Source organism: Rhinatrema bivittatum, chromosome 1 (assembly GCF_901001135.1).
Source record: "Rhinatrema bivittatum chromosome 1, aRhiBiv1.1, whole genome shotgun sequence".
In the NCBI taxonomy this organism is placed as follows: Eukaryota; Metazoa; Chordata; class Amphibia; order Gymnophiona; family Rhinatrematidae; genus Rhinatrema; species Rhinatrema bivittatum.
In genome coordinates this window covers 395,738,425-395,765,208 of record NC_042615.1, presented here as the reverse complement: position 1 = coordinate 395,765,208, position 26,784 = coordinate 395,738,425, and the positions used below count along the sequence as shown (strand labels likewise).

The 26,784-nt window shown below is 44.9% G+C and overlaps 1 protein-coding gene across 1 annotated transcript in view; it reads right to left on the bottom strand.

Annotated features, from left to right (window-relative positions):
- Positions 1–26,784, bottom strand: part of GAK (cyclin G associated kinase) — an 832,466-nt gene that overhangs the window by 779,455 nt on the left and 26,227 nt on the right. The window contains 1 exon segment of the mRNA XM_029601806.1: positions 22,474–22,535. Within this exon segment, the coding sequence (XP_029457666.1) occupies positions 22,474–22,535 (62 nt within the window).

Genomic DNA, 26,784 nt, shown 5'->3' with positions numbered 1-26,784 from the left:
GGAAATTGATGATCCTCAAACTTAAATGCCTTAATGTGTTCTCCATTTTCTCGATTTTTCTTTTAATCATTCCACAATCTTGTATCATTGATGTCTGTACTTCTTTAACCTGTTTCAGTCCTGTCTCCAAATCAGTAATTTTCTCAGATATTTCCAATTTATATCCATCAAAGTTATTATTCAAAGTATCTAGCTGACAGGAAACCGAATTGATTTTAGCCGAGCATTCTGCTATGGACTTCGCCATTGCAGATGACAAGTTCCACAGGCAATCCAACGTAACTACCTGTGGCTTTTCCAAAGTTACTTCTCCCACGGTGTGGGGAAGGGAGTCCTGCCCCAACATCTCACCTCCAGGATTCCGCTGTTCTTCTCTCCTTCCCAGATCACTCTCACCCAGGGAGGTCTTCTCCGTATTCCACAGAGGTCCGCGACTGCTCTCCCAACGACGCTGCCCCTTCAAGCTGCCTTTTGAGAGCTAAACTTTGGGGCTCTCAGGCAGCCGCGGCATTGAAGTCGCACGCGCAGCTGGTGGAAGTCAGTCGTCCAATGGGCTGAGGGAAACCTCCTCCGAGGTCGGGTCACTAGCTCCCCTCTGTGACCCGACAGCCGGACCACTCAGCACCATTGCCCCCGAGCCAGTGACACACTGCGGGATCGTTCTCTGTCCGGTTGGGATCGCCTAAGTAGAAGGGTAAGCTCTGGGTCTCCCCTTTCATTTTGCAGGCTTTTCATGAAATATTTCAGCAGGAAAAAATAGACGCTGGAGCAGGAGCACTGTGCATCTGCTTAGTCTGCCATCTAAGCGCCACCCCACCATTGGAAGCCCCCCTGCTCTAACCACTAGGCTACACCTGCACTCTTATAATGCTGTTGGCGCAAGAAACTCATACTAGAAAGAAAACTGCCTTCATAGAATATCTGAATAAACACAAGAGTCAGATCGATATTACAAAGAAATATTACTATTCAATTCAGATTTCAGCTGCTGGAAATAATTCTGCATAATTATTTCATATTGTGAAATCATTAACTACTCAAAGAAGCATTGACAATGCACTTGATACTTCTGAATATAGTAATCAAACAGCCACTTTAAAGAAAAAAAATCTAAAAAAAAAAGCCAAAATTGTTTCACATCTCCCAACTACCAAAGAAATACAAAAACACCAGTTCCGATACACAATGGGATTCCTTTACCACAGTATCAGCTGAGACTGTGCAATAGGTCATATCCAAAATGGATAGCTCATCTCCTCGGAACCCATGCCCGACTGCACTATTAAAAATAGTAAATCAGGTTCTTTCAACAAATTGTAAGAACTGTACATCTTTCACTCACAACTGGCACTTTACTGGACACACTAAAACAAGCTTCTGTGAGGCCAATACTAAGGATGTGCATTTGTTTAAAATTAATGGCTGATCCATGAGGAATGTACTATATTCGTTTGATTCTTTTACCCCCTAAAACATATAAGCAAGTCCCAAGAATATAACATGCCATTCATTTCATTCATTTGTTTTCCCATTGAAAAGCATTCGCTGCCTTGAAAAGATAGAGCCTAAGGGTGGGCAGGTCATGCGGGAGTTTCCATAGCAACCAGCCCTCATGCCTTTGACTCATCTGTGAGGTCTCAGAATAATCGGGATCTGATGCCAAGGAAATCAGACTGACAAAGCAAGGGAACATATCAGAGGGAAGCATCTTTCTAAATCAGAGAATCATTGATTTTTCTATCCTTCTTATAGTATTCCCAGACTGTTACAATTTGTATTTGGATCTCACTTGTTGAGGAGACATGGTGCTTTGCTGTTTGGGAATTCTGTATTTTACTGCAGTCTTCTGTAGCAACAGTGCTTTTGATCAAGATTAGAAACATTCTATCTTTTCTAATCGTTTTAGCTGCTATCATACTGTGTTAATTTGCACTGGTTTATTTAGTTTACATTTCATTGTCACAGCCACTGTTCTAGAGGAAGGTTAATCTTTTTCATCTCCTTCTGCCTTTGGGGAAGGCAGGCTACTGCCTGGCAGTAGCTGTGTTTAACAGTGATTTATTAAATTTTAAACCTGTTCCTGTGTTAACTAACCAGTGTAGTACCAGCGCTGTAGTTGTGCCACAGTATCCAATATAGAGAGGCTGTTTTAACTCTGTATCTGGGTCTGTGTAAATCAGTGCATCCACAAACAAACAGAGCAGTCTGTGCCACTCACATCTAGATCCAGCCACTTTGTGGATTAATTCATTTTGTTACTGCATTTAATACTTCTGCACTGCTGTTCTACTAGCACTACTCACACGTGTGGTGGGGGGAGTAGGTGTGCGTGGGTACTGTACTAGTCAGCAGAGCACCATACTACAATATTTCTTCTACTGTGCTGTATTCTCTCTGGGGCTGATGCAATATTGTGAGCAGCAGCTAGCGCACAGTTTAACGCACGTCCAAGTCACTACATAGATAATAGTGTTCAGCACATGTAAATTCCATGTAGATGAGCTAATCTCCACAATGCAAAAAATTTCCCATGCGGACAATGCGCCCAATGCAATGAGGCAAATTTTACGCATGCTCAAGGGCGCATTGTAAAAAAAAAAAAAAAAAAAGAAAGAAAAATCCTGAAAATCCTGCTCTCTGTGATTACTCCAAATAGTATTGTCACGATACTAAGGAGGAACTAAATAAAGCAGACTTAGTTTAAAAAAAAAATTCTGGACGCCAATATATACACACAAAATATATTGTGCAGGCCGTGTATCTTGTGTGTGTGTCTATGCCAGTAGCGGGAGAAAAAAGACACTCGTAGATTGAGCGCTAGGTATGCACAAATTTTCTTTAGCGCCTCCTTTTTAGCACGATCTTTAATTTAAATATTGCATCACACACCCAGGACAGGTGGCTGGGTGTGCATTAGGAAAATGGGCTTCAATAGTGAGCGCCCATTTTCTGTGCACAAATATTGCATCAACCCCTCTGTGTGTTGTTCAATGTTACACACAGAAGGATGACTGTAGTCACAATCGTGTCAGTGTGTCCCACATACATCCATCTCATTGTCTTGTTCGTTCCTTTCATTTGACTGTGTATGTTCATACACATAGGAAGGGCAGGTAAAGCAAATTGCGTACCTTGTAATAGGTGTTATCCCAGGACAGCAGGATGTAGTCCTCACATATGGGTGACGTCACTGACGGAGCCCTAAGGTGGGAAAGCTTTCTGTCAAAGTTTCTAGAAACTTTTGACTGGCCCTATGAGGGCACTGAGCATGCCCAGCATGCTATGATATTCTCTACCACAGGTGTCTCTTCAGTCTCGTATGTAGCAAAAAACGTTAGCAAAAATAAAGGTATGAGGCCCAACTCCATGGGGTGGCGGGTGGGTTCTGTAAGGACTACATCCTGCTGTCCTGGGATAACACCTATTACAAGGTAAGCAATTTTGCTTTATCCCAGGACAAGCAGGATGCTAGTCCTCACATATGGGTGATTAGCAAGCTAGAGGCTGAGTCATTTGTAGTGAAGCAAACTTGCTGTCTTGTTGATGGAAATGAGTCAGCCAAAAATCACAGCAGGATGGATGTGGTAGGAGTTGGGTTTAAACTGGAAACAAGTTCTTTAAGACAGATTGTCTATAGTTTGAATCCTGTCTTCCTTGCTTGTCCAAGCAGTAATGAGCTGCAAACGTGTGAAGAGAAGTCCATGTTGCTGCTTTACATATGTCAAGTATTGGCACTGAACGATAGTGCGCTACTGAAGTTGACATTGCTCTTACTGAGTGTGCTTTTACTCGCCCTTGGAGAGGCAGGCCTGCTTGTTCATAGCAAAATTGTATGCAATCTGCTAGCCAGTTGGATAGAGTATGTTTACCCACTGCTTTACCTGGTTTGTTTGGGTCATAGGAAAAAAAGAATCGATTGGATTGCCTGTGGACTGCAGTGCGGTTTAAGTAGAAAGATAGAGCACGCTTGCAATACAAGGTATGTAAGGCTCTTTCTCCTTGTTGAGAATGAGGCCTTGGAAAGAAGGTGGGTAGAACTATGGATTGGTTTAAGTGGAAATCCGGGACTATCTTGGGGAGGAATTTTGGATGAGTACTGAGAACCACTCTGTCATGTAAGAACTTAGTGTAAGGTTCATATGTGACAAGTGCTTGTAACTCACAAACCCTTCTAGCTGATGTGATGGCTATGAGGAAGATAGTCTTCCATGTAAGAAATTTTAGATCACTGGAGTCTATGGGTTCAAAAGGAGAACGCATGAGTCTTGATAAAACCAAATTTAGATCCCATTGTGTGGCTGGATGTCTAATTGGTGGTTTGAGGTGAGTTAAACCTCTCATAAATCTGCTGACAAGAGGTTGTGTAGAGATAGGTGCATCTGCTACCTGATTATGGTAAGCTGAAATTGCACTTAAATGCACTCTCACAGATGAAGTCTGTAGACCAGATTCTGAAAGATGGTACAAGTAGTCGAGTAAAGAATTTGTAGGGCAAGTGAAAGGATTGATGTTGTTTTGCTTGCACCACAAAGTGAACCTCTTCCATTTAGAAGCACAGTTCTTCCGTGTGGAAAGTTTACGTGAAGCTATAAGCACTTGGGATATATTGGATGAAAGATTGAGTGGTTTAAGATTAAGCTTTCAACATCCAAGCCGTCAGTGATAGGGATTGAAGGTTGGGATGGCGCAACCGACCCTGATCCTGAGTTATGAGAGTGGGAGCTACTCCTAGGCGAATGGGATCCCTGACTGAGAGATCTAGAAGTGTGGGAAACCATACTTGTTGAGGCCAATGTGGGGCTATGAGTATCATGGTTCCCTTGTCCTGTTGTAGCTTCACTAGAGTTTTGGTTATGAGCGGTATTGGAGGATACGCGTAGAGTAGGCCTGAGTTCCAGGGGCGAGCAAATGCGTCCTTGGCTGGCCTGTTGGTCAGGTTGTATAGGAAACAGTAGTTGTCCACCTTGTGATTCAGATGTGATGCAAAGAGGTCTACTGTTGGTTGTCCCCAACGTTGAATTATCCTGGTCACTACTGAGAGATCCAGTGACCATTCGTGTGGTTGGAATTGACGACTTGAGTCTGTCCGCCACTACATTGTGAATGCCCGCCAGATAAGCGGCCTTGAGAAACAGAGTTGTTCAAGGCCCAACCCCATATCTGAGCTGCTTCTTGACAAAGGAGGTACGAGCCTGTCCCTCCTTGTTTATGTACCACATGGCTACTGTGTTGTCTGTTTGGATCAGAACAGTCTTGTTCATAAGACAGTCCTTGAAGGCATGTAGAGCATAACGTATAGCTCGAAGTTCCAGGAAATTGATTTGAAATGTTGCTTCGAGCTTTGTCCAAGTTCTTTGTGTTTGGAGATTGTCTATGTGAGCTCCCCAACCCAAGGTGGATGCATCTGTAGTTACAGTTATTTGTGGAACTTGTGGTTGAAAGGGTAGGCCCTTGCGCAAATTGTCCTTGTTCACCCACCATAGTAGAGAAGAACGTAATTGGTGGGTTACTTGGATTTGAGTATGTAATGGCTGAATGGTTTGGATCCATTGTGATCTTAAAGCCCATTGTGTTATTCTCATGGCTAGACATGCCATGGGTGTGACGTGAACTGTAGAGGCCATGTGGCCCAGTAAAGTGAGAAACTGGTGAGCTTTTGCTTGTGTTTGTGATCTGAGCCACCTTGCTAGCAGTGAGATTGTTTCTGCCCGGTCTTCTGGTAGAAAAGCTCTTGCCAGGTTGGTGTTCAATTCTGCTCCTATGAATTGAAGTAGTTGTACTGGTGTGAGATTAGATTTGATAATTGATCAGGAATCCCACGGAATGCAATGTTGCAATTGTTTGATTTAGAGAATCGAGAGCTCCTTGTAGAGATTGACTTCTGATGAGCCAGTCGTCTAGGTATGGGAATACATGAGCACCTTGTTTGCGTAGATGTGCTGCTATAACTGCTAGACATTTTGTGAATACTCTGGGTGCAGAGGCGAGTCCGAAAGGAAGGACTCTGTATTGGAAGTGTTGATGACCCACTATGAAGCGCAGGTACTTGCGATGAGGAGGGTATATTGGGATGTAAGTATAAGCATCCTGAAGTTCCAGAGAACAAAGCCAATCTCCCTCTTGAAGAAGAGGAAGCATAGTACCTAGAGAAACCATCCTGAATTTTTCTCTCTTTAGAAATTTGTTAAGATTTCTTAGGTCTAGGATGGGGTGTAGGCCTCCTGTTTTCTTTGGAATGAGGAAGTAATGGGAGTAGAATCCTCTTCCTTCTGAGATTGGGGTACGAACTGTTTTGCCCTGATTTTCAGAAGGCTGGATAATTCTGCTTGTAGAGGAATTAGTTGAGATTCCTGTTGTGGGAAGGCTCTCGGTGGAAATTCTGGTGGAATTGACAGGAAATTGAGTTTGTAACCTTGTTTTACTATAGAGAGCACCCATTGGTCTGCTATTGTTTGCCATTGTGTGTAAAAATGGGATACTCTTCCACCCACTGGAAGTTGTGTGTAAGGGTTTGAAGGAGCGGCTTGTTCTCTGGGCAGTATCTCAAAACCCAGTCGCAGGGCCTGTCTGAGGTGGAGGTTAAGAACATAAGAACATAAGAAAATGCCATACTGGGTCAGACCAAGGGTCCATCAAGCCCAGCATCCTGTTTCCAACAGTGGCCAATCCAGGCCACAAGAACCTGGCAAGTGCCCTGGGTTGTCTAGTTTGGGCACGTTGCTGTTGAGGCCTAGTGGATCTACCCCTAGATGTGGCCTATAGTAAGGCCTCCTTGTTTCTCTGCGGGGAAGTCTGCGAGGAGGCTGTGTGGAACAATCCTGAGGCATTTGGGACAATTGACAAAGTCTCTGTATGATCCTTCAGTTGTTTTACAGCCTCTTGAACTTTTTCCCCAAATAGGTTGTCTCCCTTGCATGGAAGATCAACAAGTTTTTCTTGGACCTCAGGCCTGAGGTCAGAGGCCTTGAGCCATGCATACCTGCGTGCAGCAATGCCTACAGCTGCAGTCCTGGAGGCAGTGTCGAAACTGTCATACGCCGCTCTTACTTCATGTTTAACTGCTTCCAGGCCTTTATGCATAATGGCTTGTGCAGGTTCTTGAAGCTGTTCAGGTAAAGATTTTGTAATTTCCTCCATCTGCTTCCATAAATTTCTCTGATACTGTCATGTACAGCTGGTATGCAGAGATTCTGGAATTTAGCATTGAAGATTGATAGATCTTTCTTCCCAAAGAATCAAGGAAGCAATGATCCTTGCCAGGTGGGGTGGAGGAATGAGGGCGGATTCTTTTCGACTTTTTCTGGGCAGATTCAACTACCACAGATTGATGTGGTAGTTGTGCCTTTTGGTACCCTGGAGCTGATTGTACCAAGTAAGATGAATCCACCCTTTTGTTTACAGATGACACTGTGAATGGATGCTCCCAGATACGGTGTTCCAGGTCTAAGAGCACCTCGTGTATTGGGATGGCCAAAACATGTTTGGGTGGATCCACAAATTGCAGGACTTCTAAAGTGTGTTGTCGTGAGTCCTGTTCTGTTTCCAATTTAAAAGGAATGGTGTCTGCCATATCTTGGATGAAATTGGAGAAAGACAGGTCTTCAGGTGGGGACTTCTTTCTAGGTTCTGGAGGTGAGGGATCAGACATGAAATCCTCAGAAGAGGAGTCCGTATCTTGGCTATCCCAGGAATCCTCTTCTTCCTGTCTGTGAGTGTGTTTTGTTGTGGATCTCTGTGGAAAATGTAGTCCTGATGGGCCTGGTAATGGGTCAGCAATAGGAGCAGATGGAAAAAATATGCTCCTCAGGCTATTTAGGTAAAGTGTCTATGACATCTTGGTACCTTTGAAGCAGACGTTGGAAGGATGATAGGTCATGAACTTCAGTGTCTTCTATCGGTGTTGGCCTCGATGGAACTGAAGTTGGTCTCGACGTCGAGAGTGGCCTTTTCGTTGGCGGCAGCATAGGCATAGACACGAGAGTAGTCGATGGCAACTGTGCATATATCGACGTCGACGTGGTTATTTTTCTTGGTGTCGACGTCGATTCCTCTAGTGTTCTCGGCGTCACTGTGGACACCGGCATTGGTGGTCCCACCGGCATCGGCATCGACGAGCCCGTCGGAATTAGCTGTTCCCTCAAAGCCTGTGATATCGCTTGTCTGATGATATCAGACAATTCCAGCGTTACAACTGATGGTACCAGAGCAGTTGTAAGCGGTGGTGAAGGCTGAGGCGTTGGATCCGCTGCAGGGCCCTGCAGGGGATCAGGTGTTGAGATCGGAGGATGAGGCCCAGTCACCGAGGTTTCCTCCGACCGTCGACGGATCCTGGGACGTGGATTCAGTTGATGACCTTCGATGTCGATGCCTATGTTTCGACATTTGCGGGTCAACGGATGTCGATGCGGACGAGGACGATGAGTGATCCCCCGCCGGTCCCAGGGTGGAATTTTTAAGCAGCAAGCTCTTATCAAAACCTTCGACCTTATCAAAAACGGAGACGTTTTTGATAAGGTCGAAGGCGATGGTATTAACTGAAGATGGAACAAATGTTCCATTTTTTCCAGTCGAGATTTTGTTTATGGCGTCATCTCGGCACATTGCGGGCAATTTTTTACGTCGTGATTTTCTCCGAGACATATTACGCACTCGAGATGCGGATCGGTAAGCGACATCTTAAGGGCGCATACCGGGCATTTTTTTAAACCGGTAGCCATATTGCGATCGATGGCAGTCGAGGCAAAACGGGAATTTGTGAGGAAAAAGTTTTCTCCTAAGGAGAATGAAATTGAGACAGAGGTACTCACCAGCCGGTAAGAAAAGACCCCTTGAGAGAATATCTGAGAATATATGACTTAAGTCACAAAAGTATTGAGAAGTTCTCATTGGCTCCTACACCGCGATGCGAACTGCAGCGCGGAAAGACGAAGACTGAAGAGAGACACCTGTGACAGAGAATATCATAGCATGCTGGGCATGCTCAGTGCCCTCACAGCGCCAGTCAAAAGTTTCTAGAAACTTTGACAGAAAGCTTTCTCGCCTTAGGGCTCCGTCAGCGACATCACCCATATGTGAGGACTACCATCCTGCTTGTCCTGAGAAATGTTTTTAAATAAATACATTTTCAGAAAAAAAGGTTTTAATTTAGAATATTTATTTATTTCGGCGTTTTATATACCATCGTTCCAAAAGATCACAGTGGTTTACAATACCCACATTCATAGTCAATGATCACATACTGTGTGTGTGTCAACATTCATCTTCTAGTTCAACACCACAGTGTATACATGGTTCTAGTTCATAATCATAAATATTCTATATCAAACTACACTATCTACTATATATCTAGTTCATATTCATACTTTATTTTTTGGTCAACCTAACAGTGTATACAAATTCCATTTCTACTAACAATACACTTCAGATCATTTATTCCTTACTGCTCGGTCCACTAACATTATCTCTGGTACAGATGTGGTAGTTATCCGCATAATGGGTATTTTATGTTAAATTGTAAGCATTTCAGGTCACGCTTGAAACTCTTATCTGATGTATTGACACTGGAAGTGAGTCCCACAACTTAGGGCCTGCTCTGGAAAACATTTGGTCTCTTATATGCATTAGGTGTGTGTTCCAAGTGGAAGGTACCATTAGAAGTCCTTTGTTTTGTGATCTTAGGTCTCTCTTTGGTGTGTAGTTTATCTTTTGTCCAACACTACAGCAGAATAAATTCCATCATGTCAGGCAAAGATAATGGGGTACTAGAAGACTTAGGAAGCCCACAATTGTTGACAGGGGATTTGCTAGCCAGACAACAGTGAATCCCAACTAAAACAGTGCCAGCAGCATCATGTATTCAAAGTCCCGACGATGATTCACAAGGACATTCACAGCATCGCACAGCTCAAACTAAGCTCTCCACTCCGCCCACACACATCCGACAGACCAATCAGAAACGCCTATAAAGGATTACTATACGCACCACCGTTCAAAACCACTTTAAGAAAACGCGCAATTTCAACAGCAGGGCCCACCATTTGGAATTCGCTGCCTCCGGGGCTTCGACAAGAACCATGTCACCAAACATTCAAGAAACATCTTAAAACATGGCTCTTCAGACAAGCTTTTCCAGAGTCTCAAGAACATTCGGACACTGGTCAAAGGTCATAAAAGAACATTAGGGAGACTCATGATTGTCCCCTACCTTCTTCAGCATGTTCCCCTTAGCTTGACTTAATGCCACCCACTCCTTCCCTCTTCCTCCTCTTCCCTCCCTTGTTCTACAGCCCGCTCCTCCTTTCCCTCTCTCCTCACCGCCACCCACTATCCTTTAGGGCCCCTGCTCACGCCCTATCTTATTCTCAGGTTCATAGTGATACCCTCTCGACGCCCTATAACATACAACGCCCATCACCACTATTTTGCGATTCTATTTATCGTTATTTGTCGACTTGCGACCTTTTAGCTCCGCTTGCTGTTCTATTATACTTGTTACTTATATTTGTTTTATATTGTCATTCATATTTGTTATTTATATTTGCCGTTCTATTTCCAAGCATACCTTAGTCTTATTCCTATATTTTTTGTAGCTCTTTTGCTGGAATAATTCTTTTGTTTTTTGAGTGTGTATATATATATATATTCACTTAATTTTTCTATATTTTGTGCGCCGAAGTACTTAATTGGTCCCCTCCTTTTTCACATTAAGTTCACCTCTCCTTCATTTTCAATACTGGCGGTACATAAAAATCTTTTTGATTTTTGAATTTTTATAGTGTTTTTAGCTATTGCATTAGCATTTTATCACTAGACTTTTTGTTTCACAGAGCACTATTATAGGTATCGGTTAGGAGTTCTTTCATTCTCCTTTGACACATCAAGTTCACATCTTTCACAAAAAAAATTTTTTGAATTGCAAGTTCATTCTTCACTTTCATCTAACACACGCTAAATATTACATTTTATTTATGAGGCCGATTCCAAAATTGTTTCTTTATAAGTTCGTGGAAGATTAATTTCAATTGCTGTCTTAAGTAGCATCTAACTACTAGACTACTAATTTCAATTGCTGTTTTATGTAGCATCTGACCACTAGACCATTTATTTCATAGAACACTAGGTACAATCAGTAGTTTGGTCCCTTTTTAAATCCTTGCAATTGATTGTCCATTTTTTATATAACACAAGATAATAATTTTTTTCTTTATTAATGTTATTTACATTATTCTGTTTCACATCATATTCCATTTATGCAGATTTCATTCTAGGAAGTCCTTGTTTTTTAAAAAATAGGTTTCATTTCTATTTGTTCCTTTATAATTGATTTTTGTTTATTTTATTTTTTTGTATTGGTGATCTATACGTAGTTATTATTTATTGCAGAAGCATCTGACCACTAGACCATTTTATGCAATCATTTAAGAATACTATTGGTACTTACAATATTGTCCATCAACATATACAGGTAATAAGTACTGTGCTGTTTCATTTTCATTGTATTTTTGCCTGCATCGTTTGAAGTGTTCGTTTAAGTATTGATATCTGTATGTGTTACCCGTTTACACATTTTTATGTTTTTAATTTTTATTTGTATTTATTTTTTAATTATGTATGTCCTGTATTGTTCACACTTTTGTATTTATTCATTCTAGCCCCTGAGGCAGCCCCGGTGTGGGGCGAAACTCTGGCCTGAGTCAGGCACATATAGAAATCATTGGTCTCCATTTTTAATAAAGTTGTACTTGGACATTTCTTTGGCGTCATATTGATCTGGTGAAGACTGTGGTTGCTGCAGCATTTACAGTTCTTCCTGGGAAAGACTGTAGTCCCCCAGTGTTTATGACAGAAGTTTCTTCAGTTGGTCTATGACTCCTGGCTGGTGGGTCATCTGAGTATCACACGAACTCGAGTGTTAATCTTCAGACACTATTGTTGGTCACAGATGGACCTTAAGTGGTACTTAGAGCCCTGTCCCACATGTGCAATAAATAAGTGTGTGAGCTCAACCTTGGGGGTTATTAAAGCCGCTACTGTTCCCCAATGAACCCTGAACCCACTTGTCCACTAATTTTTATCATTGATCTTTCTCCCCTCTGGGGGTAACATCACCATGTAAGTGGTATGGATTGATTTTCTAAGATGGCACATTTCATGCTCTTCCCAGTGCTTCCTTTGGCACCTGAACTGGCTCAAATCTTCATCCAATATATCTTCTGTCTGTGCAGATCACAGTCTGCTTCTGGAAAAGTTTGTGCAAGAAGTTTGGAATTATCTTGAACTTCACCTTGGCCTACCATCCCTAGAGCAATGGGTAAACCGAGAGTGTAAACCAGAGTCTCAAGGCCTTCCTGCTTGTCTATGTGAAGCAAAGGCAGGATAATAGGTACCCTTTACTCCATGGGCCATATTCTGCCACAAAAACCACGTGAGCAGTTCCTCATGGTCATCGCCCTTCTATATAGTATATGGTTGCTACCCTTGTACACTTAAGCCTATTCTAGTCACTGCCTCTTGTTCTGCAGCCAACTTAATGGGGGTAAATTTCAGGACCTCTGGCAGAGGACTCGCCACCTCCTGGAACAAGTGGCTGAGTGTTTCAAGAAGCAGGCAGACAAAAAACACTGCCTGGCATCCCATCTGCTACCGAGTGACTCGGTATGGCTTGGTACAAGGAACCTAAGCTTAAGGATGCTCTCTTAAGTTTGCTCCTTGGTTCGTGGTCCTATTCCCTATCCAGCAGCAACTAGGACTGATGGCTTACAAACTGAAGTTACCTGCGTCTTTACGTGTCCAAGATGTTTTTCACGTCGTCTTGCTGAAACCCACAAAGACTGATGCCAGTCACGGGACCTGCCTGTAAAGGAAAATTATGTTTCTTACCTGATAATTTTCGTTCCTGTAGTACCAAGGATCAGTCCAGACTGCTGGGTTATGCCTCCCCTCCAGCAGATGGAGTCAGAGAGAAAACTGAAAGCACCCCCTAGATATACTGGTGTGCCACCTGCCATCCTTCAGTATAATGGATATCAAAGCAGAGAAAAAGAACTCCTCCGCCCACTTAGCCAATTAACCATGGCAACTGTCTAGATCAAGCAGTAAAGTTTGTGAAAAAACAGTAATCGCCTGCAGAAAGGCAATGCGCAAACAATTCAAACACTAAGAAAACGCAATGCGCAAACAAAGCAAACCACAAATACGAAGACACTACTTTCTAAAATGTAAAGACGGATTGCCCACTTACCTTGTTCAAGTGGAACAGCTCTATGAGGAAAAAGTGGCTCGAGCGGACTCCCCTGTGCACAAAATAGGGCGGGCGTCTGGACTGATCCTTGGTACTACAGGTAAGAAACATAATTTTCCTTTCCCTGTACGTACCAGGATCAGTCCAGACTGCTGGGATGTACCCAAGCCGCCTTAAATGGGATGGGACCCCGAGAGTCCCGCTCGAATCACACTGCTGCCAAAAGAATCAGCCGACGGCCCACGAACATCTACCCGATAATGTCGAGCAAAAGTATGCAACGACTTCCAAGTGGCAGCCCTGCAAATCTCCTGGCTAGAAACCAGATTACTCTCAGCCCAGGAAGACGCCTGAGAACGGAGAGAGTGGGCTTTAAGCCCGTCCGGAACGGACTTACCACACCCAATGTACGTGGACGCGATCGAGCTCTTCAGCCAGCGGGCAATAGTTGCTTTAGAGGCCTGTAATCCCTTTTTGGGCCCCTGCCACAACACAAACAGGTGATCCGACCATCGAAAGTCATTGGTGACCTCCAAATATTGCAAGAGCACTCGACGAACATCCAAACGCTTCAAGTCGGAACCGTGAGAAGACTTCAGCTCCGCCTCCGAGAAGGAAGGCAACTCTACAGACTGATTAACGTGAAAAGCTGATACAACCTTAGGCAAGAACGAAGGAACCGTACGTAACGACACCCCGGAGTCAGATATACGCAAGAACGGTTCCCTGCACGAGAGCGCCTGTAGCTCCGATACCCGACGGGCGGAAGCGATGGCCACTAAGAACAAGGTCTTGAGGGTGAGATCCTTTAAGGAGGCTCGCCTCAGCAGCTCAAAGGGCGCGACGGTGAGGCCCTTGGGTACCAAATTCAAGCTCCAGGAAGGACAAGAGGCTCTGAGGAGGACGACGTAAGTTCCAACACCGCGCAAGAATCTGGCTACGTCCGGATGACATGCGAGAGAGGATCCTTCAATCTTTCCTCTCAAACAACCCAGAGCCGCCACCTGGACTCTCAGAGAACTGTAAGCCAAACCCTTCTTCAGACCATCCTGTAGAAACGTAAGGATATCCGCTATCACAGCACGGCGAGGCTGAACTTGGGCGGTCGTGCACCAGGAGTCAAATACTTTCCACACTCTGGCATAAGCAAGTGTGGTAGAAGGTCTCCGCGCACGAAGCAAAGTAGAAATAACCGGTTCTGAATAGCCTTTCTTTCTCAACCACCTCCGTTCATAAGCCAAGCCGCCAGACAAAAGCGATCCGCCAGATCGAAAAATACTGGTCCTTGGCGAAGAAGGTTCGGAAGGTGGCCCAAACTTAAGGGCCCGTCCCTTGCGAGATTGACTAGGTCCGCGAACCATGGTCTTCTTGGCCACTCGGGAGCCACTAGAATCACTGGACCTTGATGGGATTCCAGACGTCTTAACACCTTGCCGACTAAGGGCCAGGGGGGAAACACATAGAGTAGGATGTGACAAGGCCATAGAATCGCTAGCGCATCTACCCCCTCCGATCCGTGTTCTCGCCTCCGGCTGAAGAAACGCGCTGCCTTGGCGTTGAGCCGAGTTGCCATCAGGTCTAGTCGCGGCACCCCCCATCGCCGGGTGATGAGACGCATTGCCTGGTCCGAGAGCTCCCACTCCCCGGGATCCAAGTACTGACGACTGAGATAATCCGCTTGTACGTTGTCTACGCCTGCGATGTGAGTGGCCGCGATGCGGGCTAGGTAGCGTTCCGCCCAGGTCATTAACAAGGACACTTCGACCGCCACCTGCTGACTTCTCGTGCCGCCCTGGCGATTTATATATGCTACCGTGGTTGCGTTGTCTGTCAGGACTCGAACTGCCCGACCTTGTACCATTGGCAGAAGATGACGCAAGGCTAGGCGTACTGCTCTGGTTTCCAGATGGTTGATGGACCAAGAAGCTTGTCGATGGGTCCACGACCCTTGTACCGCTCGTGATTGACAGACTGCTCCCCAGCCGGTCAGACTGGCATCCGTCGTCACTATGACCCAAGGGGGGGGCTCGAGGTCCACTCCCTGCAAAAGATTGTCCGGGACCAACCACCAAGCTAAGCTGGACCGCGCCGGCTCCAACAGTGGCAACTGCACTCCATAATCCTCGGATCTCTGGTCCCAGCGAGAAAGGAGAGCCCTTTGCAACGGCCGCATATGTGCAAAAGCCCACGGCACCATCTCCAGAGTAGACACCATATGTCCAATGACTTGCAAATAATCCCAGGCCGTGGGCAACGGGAGATCCAGTAGTCTCTGTACCTGAAACATCAGGTGCTCCATTCTCTGCCGAGTCAGGAATACCTTGCCTACCAAGGTATCGAAACGTGCTCCCAAAAATTCCAACTGCTGACTCGGCACCAGCTGGCTCTTTGCAAAGTTGACTACCCAGCCTAGCGATTGAAGTTGCTGTATCACTAACTGGACTGCCCGGTTGCACTCGCTCTCCGATTTCGCCTGGATGAGCCAATCGTCCAGGTAGGGATGCACTAATATTCCTTGACGTCGCAGGAAAGCCGCGACTACCACAAGAACCTTGGTAAACACTCTCGGAGCTGTAGCTAGACCGAATGGAAGGGCACAAAACTGGTAGTGTTCTCCCAGCACCATGAATCTCAGATATCTCTGATGACGTTTCCGGATTCCGATGTGAAGATATGCCTCAGCTAGATCCAAAGAAGCCAAAAATTCTCCCTTGTGGACGGCCGCAATAACAGACCTTAGAGTTTCCATGCGAAACCGGGGAACGCGCAAGGCCTTGTTTACTCGTTTCAAATCCAGAATAGGACGGAACGTACCTTCCTTCTTTGGGACCACGAAGTAAATGGAATAGCGGCCTGTTCTTGCCTTGTCCGAGGGAACGGGTAAAACTGCTCCGAGGGCCCGTAAGTGGTTTACCGTTTGGGCTATAACCAGTTGCTTTTCCCGAGGCCCGCAAGGAGACATCAATAAAAAGTCCCGGAGGGGCCAAGCAAAGTCCAACTCGTAACCGTAACGCACGTCGAGGACCCACTGATCTGACGTGATCTTGACCCACTCCTCCCAAAACAGGGACAACCGACCTCCGAGCGGGGGAAGGAGGAATGGGTCCGCGCACCTTCATTGCGAGGGTTTTCCGGTGGGTAAATGCTGGGAGGATCCCAATCGCTGCGGTCGCCTGCCTCGAAAGGAAGGAGACCATGGTTGAGACCTTGGGCCTTGCTGTTTCTGGGAAAAAGAGCCACCCCTTCCGTAGCGAAATCGGCGCTGTCCTCGGAACCGGGATCGCACATTCCCGAAAGACCGAAACTGACGGGGCTTGTCCTCCGGTAACATATACCTTATTATCCCCCAGGTCTTTGATGAGTTGATCCAATTCCTCACCAAACAATAACTTCCCCTTGAAGGGGAAAGCGGCTAGACCTGACTTAGATGAGGCATCTGCCGACCAACGGCGGAGCCAAAGTAACCTCCGAGCAGCGACCGCCGAAGACATAGTACGGGCAGAGGTTCTTAACAGATCATACAAGGCGTCCGCTGTGTAAGCGACCGCTGCTTCCATACAGTTGGCCTGCTCCGCCTCGGCAGGCGGGAGCTCCTGTGTGGTAAGCAATTGCTGAACCCAGCGGAGAGTGGCTCTCTGCACCATACTGCTACAAGCCGCTGCACGGACTCCCAGGGCCGTTATTTCGAAAATGCGCTTCAAAAGCACCTCTAACTTTCTGTCTTGAAGATCTTTTAAGGCTACTCCTCCCATGACCGGAATGGTAGTATGCTTAACCACAGCGGTGACCGCCGAATCTACGGAAGGAACCTTAAAAATCTCCAAAGACTGTGAAGGCAGGGGATATAACTTATTCATTGCCCTGCTAACACGCAGGGATGCCTCTGGGACCTCCCATTCTTTAGATACAAGTTGTACGACCTTGGGATGTAAGGGAAAAGTTTGAGGGGGGGCCCTCAGACCCGCCATTGCTACATCCCCTGTAGATGTATCCGTGTCTTGCTGCGGCGCAGGGATCTCTAATTCCTTCAACACATGCTGGATGAGAAAGTTCAGCTCATCCTTGCCAAACAGGCGCAAAACTTCGGGGTCATCTCCTTCGAGGGACCCCTGTGCGTCCGAGACCTCTGTCCCTGCGCCATCCGGAGATCCCTGGGTGAAATCTAGGCCTCCCGGATCACCCGTACCCCCTAAAGATATATTTCGGGCTCCTTCCGAAGCCCCCGCTTTTCCATGAACCCCAGCTTTGTCTGTGATAGGAGACACCCTAGAAACCTTCGCGGGAGGGGGTTCATCCGGCTCCCAGCCTGCCTCTGCCTCTAAAAATGCCTGGTGCATTAAAAGTACAAATTTGGATGAAAAGGGAACCCTCCTCTTAGTCGAGCCCTTAGGGGGAGGGGCTTGAGGACCATCTGGGTCAGCCCCACTGCGCGGGCTTAAGGCAGGCGGCGAGAGAGGAGAGGAACCCTCATCCTCTGATTCCAAATCCGCAGGCTGCCGCGTGGTCAAAATGGCCGCCGGCTCCCTCTCACAGGGAGGCGGGGCTGACGACCGCGCGGCAGCCAGTCTCCCCTGCCGTGCAGAAGAAGACGCTAAAGTGCCTCTGCGGGCAGCGCTCGGCCCCTGGGAGGGTCCCTCACCCCCGGGAATACAACGGGAGCAGAGGCCCTCCCTGGAGAGTCGCACCCCCGCTCTACCACAGGCCGTGCAGGCCGAAGATTGCAGCATTCGGAGACCTAGGAGAAAAAAAACACGCCAGAGGTAAGGGCTCCTGAGCTGCACGAAAAGCGCGCCAAACAGAAAATCGCCAAATCGCCGGGTGAACTACAATCCACCCCCTCCGGAGTCCCTGGTGTGCACGGCAGGCTAGGGCTTTCAAATAGAGCACTGCCTGCCACCAACAGGACTTACGTGTCCGCGAAGGTTGTTTGTTTTTTTTTTTTAAAGGAAGCCCTCTTCAGATACTATATCACTGGCACAAATACCCCTAAAGAGGGGGGGGGGGGGGGGGAGGGTGACCGGCCCACCGGTAAACTCTCCCCCAGGACCAAGGGACACCTAATCCGGGTAAAAGAGGGAGAGCCAAGCTCTCCACGCCTGCCTTAATTCGCGAAAGCCAAATAGAACTCCTACTGAAATTTAGTTACTTTTTTTTTTTTTTTTATAAAACTAGAGAGAACCAAGTCTCCCCTGCGTTGATCTAGACAGTTTAGTCAGAAAAATAGAAGAAAACACCTGATAGGAATTTAGTCAGGACAGGACCACAGGTTATGCTGGAGGATGGCAGGTGGCACACCAGTATATCTAGGGGGTGCTTTCAGTTTTCTCTCTGACTCCATCTGCTGGAGGGGAGGCATAACCCAGCAGTCTGGACTGATCCTGGTACGTACAGGGAACCAGTATTACTAACCCCCGGCACCACATTTGGGCCTCGCCAAAAGCAGCACTCCTGGCCAGAGCGCCATTATGATGCTGTCCCTAGATGTGTGCAGGCATGGGCGCATGCATTATAGACTGTGGTGGGAAAACTGAGCATTACCCATGATGTCAGCTGATTGGGCTATATAACAAGAGCCTTGCAGCAATATCTCACCTCATCAACTGGTCTCCTGCTTTTGCAGCGTTTGCTGTTTCGAGTTCCTTGTTCCTGTTTTTCCGACTTTTCCTCTCCAGCCTGGTCTCGTCCAATGTCTGTGTCCTCCCTTGGCCTTGACTCTGGATCTTGGCCTGCCCCCTGGACCGTACCTCTTGTCTGGATCTGACCACCCTTGTCTGCCACCTGCCCCGACCTTGACTGTCTTTGACTCAGTCTGTTTGCTCTGACCCCGGCATGCCATTGGACTCTTGCTCTAGCCACTGCTCTAGCACCTAAGACCTTTCGGCTGCCCGAACCCAAGGGCTCAACCTGGGTGTATGTGAAGCTCCAATCTGCTAAAGGGCGCGTTCGCCAGCTGCCAGCCTAGACCTTTTAGGTTCGCCTACGAGGCTGCATCAACTATGGCGCAGCACAAAGGGCTTACTTTAATGCCACTCTTTACATTGTATCTGAATGGTAAGCCACACCTATCCAGAGGTCTTAATAGATTATCCACCACAAACTGTCAGGGATTGGTGACGGAGTTAACATGCTAGCAACTTTTCCCACTACAGATGCATTCAATCTGTGAAAGAGGCTGTGGATAATCATTGTGACTTTTAAAGCTGAGTCCACAAGGGCCTCTCAGAGGAACACACTCTGCAGTTTAATGGTAATAGTGTACCTCTGTTTCATAGGCTGAAGTTTACACAAATTTTTATGCTTCATAATATTCAGAAGTTGCGGCAGTGATCTCACTCAGATGTTTCACTTAGGACTACTGCCATAGTCAGTTCATGTTTATCAGACTTGAGAGAATCCTCTCCTACCCTCTTTAACATATATCTCCTTCCCCTCTGCCAGCTCCTGGCGAATCTAAAATTAATCACACACAAATATGCCCAAATACTTTACTCCAGGGCCTCAAAAATTGTAAGATACACATCAAACTATATAAAGGACACTGGTTTATGGTTTATTCTCAATCACACTATCAAACCATATATTAAATATTAAGTCCTCTGTATATTTGTAGGACCTCCGGTATACTCATAATATACATTGTTTAATACAATTTTTGAAAGCTTGAAAAGCGGGGACGCTCGAAAGATGAGTACACTCGGATTATAGATTGTTTAGAGCATTTGAAAGAACAGAAGAGCGGTGTTTCCGCCTGGAAATTAACTTTTAAATTTGTGCGATGGTGATGCACAGAATGATTATTAACTGTGAGGGTCTTGGAATGTTTTGAAAAAATAAGAAGAAAAATTCAAAAAAAATATTTGTGATTAATAAAGCAATTTGGACCTGTACACTACTTTATGAGTATGTATACCTAACATACTCATGTAGACCGGAGGTCCTACAAATATACAGAGGACTTAATATTTAATATATGGTTTGATAGTGTGATTGAGAATAAACCATAAACCAGTGTCCTTTATATAGTTTGATGTGAATCTAAAATTAACACATTACATATACGCTGACGATGTACAGATATTGATCCCCATAACAGAATCCATCTCCAAACCCCTCAATTTCTGAAACTGTCTTCAATCAATCAACCTTCTTCTCTCTAGCCTCAGCCTAGTCCTCAACACTACAAAAACGGAACTCCTCCTCATCTCTAGCAATGACATTAACCCCTCCTTCAACAACCTCACTACAACACAAGTGAGAGATCTTGGAGCGATACTGGACAACCAACTGAACTTTAAAAAATTTATCAGCAACACAACGAAAGAAGACTTCTATAAGCTTCACATTCTAAAAAGGCTCAGACCTCTTCTGTACTTTCACGATTTCCGCACAGTTCTTCAAGCTACACTATTCTCAAAAACTGATTACTGTAACTCTCTTCTCCTTGGACTCCGAGCAACCTCCACAAAACTTTTGCAGATGCTCCAGATGCCGCCACTAGAATACTAACGCTAGTCGAAGAGAACACATCTCACCCATTTTCAAGAATCTACATTGGCTTACCATCAATTTCAGAATTCTCTACAAGTCCCTCAGTATCATACACAAATCCATCCATGATCAGTCCTCACTCCAGCTAAAAATACCGCTCCACCTTCACTCTTCCAAGAAACCTATCAGAACTGCCTATAAAGAGACTCTCCACGCTGCCCCCTGCAATAAGGAAATGCGCCTTCTCTACAGCCGGACCTACCCTGTGGAACTCTTTACCTCCAGAGTTACACCAAGAACAATGCCCGCTTACCTTCAGAAAGAAATTGAAGACCTGGTTATTCATACAAGCCTTGCCTTAATCTCCTGCGACACTATTACGGACTCCTGATGCACATTCTAAACCTGCTGTAATAACGCGTAACATCTTTCCTTCCCCCCCCCCCCCCCCCCATAGTGATATTACTCCTCTCCCCTGGAAAGACAGGCCAGGAACTTGAAGCAACACACATTGTAAAGGCAGGAGACCTGTTGCTGAGGTGAGACATTGCTGCAGGGCTCTTGCTTAAATAGCCCAATCAGCTGACATCACTCACCAACCAGGAATGCCATGCTGCCCCTCTTCTCACTTCACAACCCATTTAGGGGTGCCAAAACTTTTGTGAGCTAAAAATAAACATTTAACACCAACAGCTAAAAGAATAAGATCTTTCCTTAGTTGTACTCTCCTACAATATTCCAACAGCAAGGAAATTCAGGAAGTCTCACATGTTATTGATACAGTGGATTAAATACGTCACCACCTAATTTATATAGCAATGAGTTAATTTGTATGTATGCATAACATTTGCCTAATTGGTTGGCATTATAATTTTCTCATATATGTTAAGACTGAATTCTTGTAAGACATGTGATTTCTTTTAAACTGAGTCAGAAGGCCAAAACGAAATTCAGTGTTGTAACTTAACATACTTGTTGATCTTTTACATACATTCTAGCATTTCGGCATACAATCTGGTATTTCAGCAACCTTTGATAGTTATGCAAGTTTGATCCATTCAATTTCATAGTGCATTGATAACAGCTTCATAGGAAAACCTTTTCAAAGCACTCCTACAAACCACTTTCCTGGACTTCAATAAAACCAGCCCAAAAGTGACAAAGATATAGATATTAAAAAAAACAGCAACCCAATACATTCAAACATATTTATTTTATTTTTATATACAGACATTCGATCTGAGATATCACATCGGTTTACATTCAGGTACTGTAGTCTAAGTTTTGTACCTGAGGCAATGGAGGGTAAAGTGACTTGCCCAAGGTCACAAGGAGTGACACCAGGACTCGAACCCTAGTCTCCTGGTTCGTAGCCCACTACTCTAACCACTAGGTTATTCCTCCTCCCTACTAACTTCACAAAAAACAATCAATCACTGAAAACAAACCAGAGACTGGCACAAATCATACTTGTGAATAAATTCCAAGAGTCTCAACCAGACCCCCCCCAGTCCCAATCTTAACAGACCCTAAAAAGTACAAAAAGTAACTCTTCATTCTTCTCTGCTACTATAAACAATAACAAACCACAATTTTATTTTACATTTCTGAACTTCAAATTCAGTTGTCGTATCCAAACAACTCTGTCAATGATATTTTGGAAAGCAATTCTGATTATAGCAGATGAAGGAAATTAAACAAATTACGTAGAGCTTTGCAGTTTCAAGCAATTCAACCTCCTTTACCTTTAGAGCATATTCTTTGCCACTTTGAAGGTCCTCAGCGTCATACACAAAAGCAAATCCACCTGTTAAAGGGTAAAAAGACTGTTACTAAAAACTGTTTTGAAACTATATTACAGGTGAATATACAAATAATGCACACTTCAACAAGAAATTGCAAGTCAGATCATAAGAACATAAGAAATGTCATGCTCGGGCAGACTAAGGTCCAACAAGCCTAGCATCTTGTCTCTGAGAGGGGCCAGTCTGGGTTGCAATTACCCAACAGATCCCCTGAAGTAGAGCTATATCCTGTTACTCACTCCCTGGGATAGCAACAGCTTTATGGACTTTTCCTCCTGGAGCTTATCCAAACCTCTTAAGTCCTGCTATGCTAGTCACCTCTGGCAACAGGTTCCACATTTTGACTGCGTACTGAGTAAAAAAATTACTTTCTACGATTTGTTTTAAATCTGCTGGTTGTCATGGAGTATCCCCTTGTTTATTATTTGAAAGGGTAAGTAACTGTCCCTCCCATGATCTCAAACTTCTATCCTCTTTCAGCTACCTCTTTTCAAAGCTGAACAGACCTAACCTGCATAGCCTCTAATCTTAGGGGAGCCGTTCAATTCTCTATCATTTTTGCCATCTTTTTCTCCATCTTTGCTAGTTCCACTATGTCTTTAATGACATGAGGCGATCAGAACCTTACACAATACTCAAACCCAACTGTAATATCCATTAAATCAAATATAAAGTTATTTTGGCAGCCAGGAAGGATTATTTCTCCTTCCAACTTCCAGCCACAAGAATTCCCAGAAGGAACTTTTCTGCATAGTCAATGACTTCTTGAATGTCCTGCAACTGTCCTCCTACTCTGATGACCTATAAATGCAATCTTACTGCTTTCCTAATAAGATTTGAAAATTACAAGAAGAATTGCATAGCTGTAGTTAAATGTCTAGTTATGGTCAGATCTTTATTAGTTTTCAACAAGATACAAATGCCGGATCAGGTTAATAAGGACACTGATCTTTCAATACATTTTGATGTCTAAGATTATCAATTAAATTGCAGTTGACTAACTGCTGTCGAATTTCAAACCAGCAACCTGCAAATATGACATGTCTTGTGGCTTGTAAAATCTAGAGAAAGGGACATACAATTTTTAATGGGAAATATTGACTCCTTGGCGAAGCACAATTTCCCTAGCATAAGAACATGCCATACTGGGTCAGACCATCTTCACCCACATCATCCAGAAGGGCATTCCAGGCATCACCACCTTCTCTATGAAGAGATATTTCCTGATGTTAGTTTTGAGTCATCCTCCCTGGAATTTCATTTCATGACCCTAGTTCTACTGGATTCCCCCCCCCCCCCCCCCCCAAATCCAACGTAAAAGGTTTGACATATATCATTAAAATGTTTTAGGTATCTGAAGGTCTGTACCTCCCCCTGCACCCCCCCCTCTTCCAGAGTATACCTATTCAGATCCTTCAGCCTCTCCTCATAAGTCTTCCGAAACTGACTCACATCATTTTGTTTGCCCTTCTCTGGACCACTTCCATCCTGTCCATATAAAATCCCGGCGGGTTTATGGTGGAGGCCTTCCTGCGTAGGCGCCGAGTCAGAGATACAGAGGTCCGGGGTACTATCGTTAGTGGATCCAGATCCCTCTACTGGATGTGGTGGGCCTTGCCTAGGTTTCCCCCGAGACTCCTCGCCCTGCTGGCATAGGGCGGAGACCACTTCAGGTTGCGCAGCTCAGGTGGCAGGCTGGGCAGAGGGCTTGTCCCTTGGCCTTCTTGGCTGGCGGTGCAATAATTTGTGCACGTGGAGTGACTGGAAAACTCGTCTCCGCGCGATGGTATGCACGCCGGGATGCTTAGTTGTGCGCTCCGGGTTTGCCGACTATGTGCGTCCGGGATGCACATGCAGGCTACCACTTTTGAGCGCCTGGTCGAGATATGCGCGCCACTGTGCACACGGTGATATTTGTGCGGGCCACTATGCGCTTCGCTGTGCGCATGGCACAGTTGTGTGTACCGCTGTGAGCACAAGCCTGTTGTACGCACGATATGGTGATCAAGAGGGGGGAAATGGCACCAACAATCACGCGGGCAAGATGGCAACCCCCCCTCGAGGGTCTCCACTTATCTGGACCCTCACACTGGATCGGGGTCTAGCCCAGATGGGGCTGCTCAACCCGATTTTACAGATGCCGGAAGGGATGACCTGTGTGGCAATTCGAGCCTCGGAGACCAGAGACTTAGAAGACCTTACCTGGTCTCGGCATTTCCCTGACTCGTGGCCAGGCAGTCTCCTGCTGCGGGGGGGATAAGGAATTACCTTCACCGCCGCGCTCGATTCAACACCCACTGCCTCTAAGCCACCCTGGGGGCTAAGTCCACGCCGGGAGCCGGCTACCGGAGCAAAGCTTACCTCTGAGGGATCTCGGAAATCACCTCAGGAATTCTCCACTGGGGGAGGGACCCTTAGGTATCACCACAGGAGAGCAGGGCTCATCATCTTGAGGCAAATGTTCTCTCTTTATTTTAGAATTGCTAACACTATTCTAGTGTGTGGATGTGTCCCTATCTGCTTTAGGAGACTGAGAAATACTAAAGAGCAGAGCTTCCTGCATGGGTATATGTAGGCTGACGTCAGCTTTGAAATCTGACTCCGTCTCCCATCTGCTATCAGGAGTACACTATATCCATTGGTCCTGAGTCCATCTGGATACACAATAGGAAATGCATATTGTCAGTTCAGACTTTTGTCCAAAATGTGGAGAGACTGGGGCCACTTTTATACATTGCCTTTGGGAATGTACATTCATTCAGGGCTATTGGGAAGATATCCGTATATGATTGTCTGACATGTTTGGTATACAGTAATTGCTGGTCACCCTCCTTTTGTCTATTGAACAATGATGAGGGAGACACTAGTTTGATAATGTGAGTTTTTTTTCTAAAGCTTGTTTAATAGCCAAATAATTCTTAATGACCCACTGGATTGATCATGTACCTCAGACAAGTGAGATGTGGCACACCATGTTAATGGAAATGTACCAGCTAGAGTATGGATCCATGTTTAGACGCTTCTCTCTAAAAAAGAAGAGGGTTTTTAAAGACATATGGTATGATTACTATAAAACTCTCAGGCCTGTGAGGGATCTTGCCCCTCTGGACACGCTCTAAGTCCAATCAAAGATGTAGGCGGCTGCACCAGTACGCGATTGTCAAGATGAACACTTCTCTATCACCGTTAATGAGATGAATGCTAGATACCCTCGTATTGCAGGCACATGGGAAGGATAAATGTAAAAAAAATTCGAAGAACTATGTGTTGTTTGTGACAGAGTTAAGTGTTTTTACAATGTTTGTGTTGTACACTGCCGGTTTCTTAATAAAAATAAGTTTAAAAAAAAAAAAAAAAAAAAAAGGTGATGTGAGGTGAGGAGAAAGAGGCTATTTTAGCCAAAAAAACATCCTTCAAAAATTGGAAGAAGGATCCATCTGAAGAAAATAGGATAAAACATAAGTATTGTCAAGTTAAGTGTAAAACATTTATAAGACAGGTGAAGAGAGAATTTGAAATGAAGTTGGCCATAGAGGCAAAAACTCATAATAAAAACTGCTTGTTAATGGAGGAAAAGATATCCATACTACTTTTTTGTTAGTCATTTGCTATGTAGAAAATAAGGTTATCAACTATGTAGTTAACTGGCAATCTTGACCAAAGCCTTTATTTTCCACTAATATCTCAAACTGCTATCTTTCCCAAACAATTTTTAAAAAGGTCTTCCCAAAAATTTCTTGGGGACTCTACAGTGAATTGGGTTTCAGGATATCCACAATATGCATGTGATAAATTTGTATATACTGAAGACTCAGTATGTTTGCTTATGTATGTGTCATTTGATATTATGCCTTTTACTAAGAATGGCCCTCAAGGCAGATTACAAACCATTTAAATCAACAGCAGCAAATGAAAAAAAACTTACAGTAGCAATCAAATTTACACCTTATATTTACAGTATGTGAAAATGTACTGCATATATATCCATTGTGGATATCCTAAAAACCTGACAGGCTGTGGAGTTCCCAGAACAGGTTTGAAGAGCACTGCTTTCAATCCTCCAGTAAGTATCTGGTGAACAGGTTCAGCAGGTCTAGGTTTGTCATGTGCATGAATAATCAACTTAAAGTTTAGTGAGGAGAAATTACGACTTACCAGATAATTTCTTTTACTTTAGTGAAAGGTAGGTCAATCCCAACAAGTGGGTTATGCACTTCTGCCAGCAGATGGATAAGAGCAAAAGCTGACGTC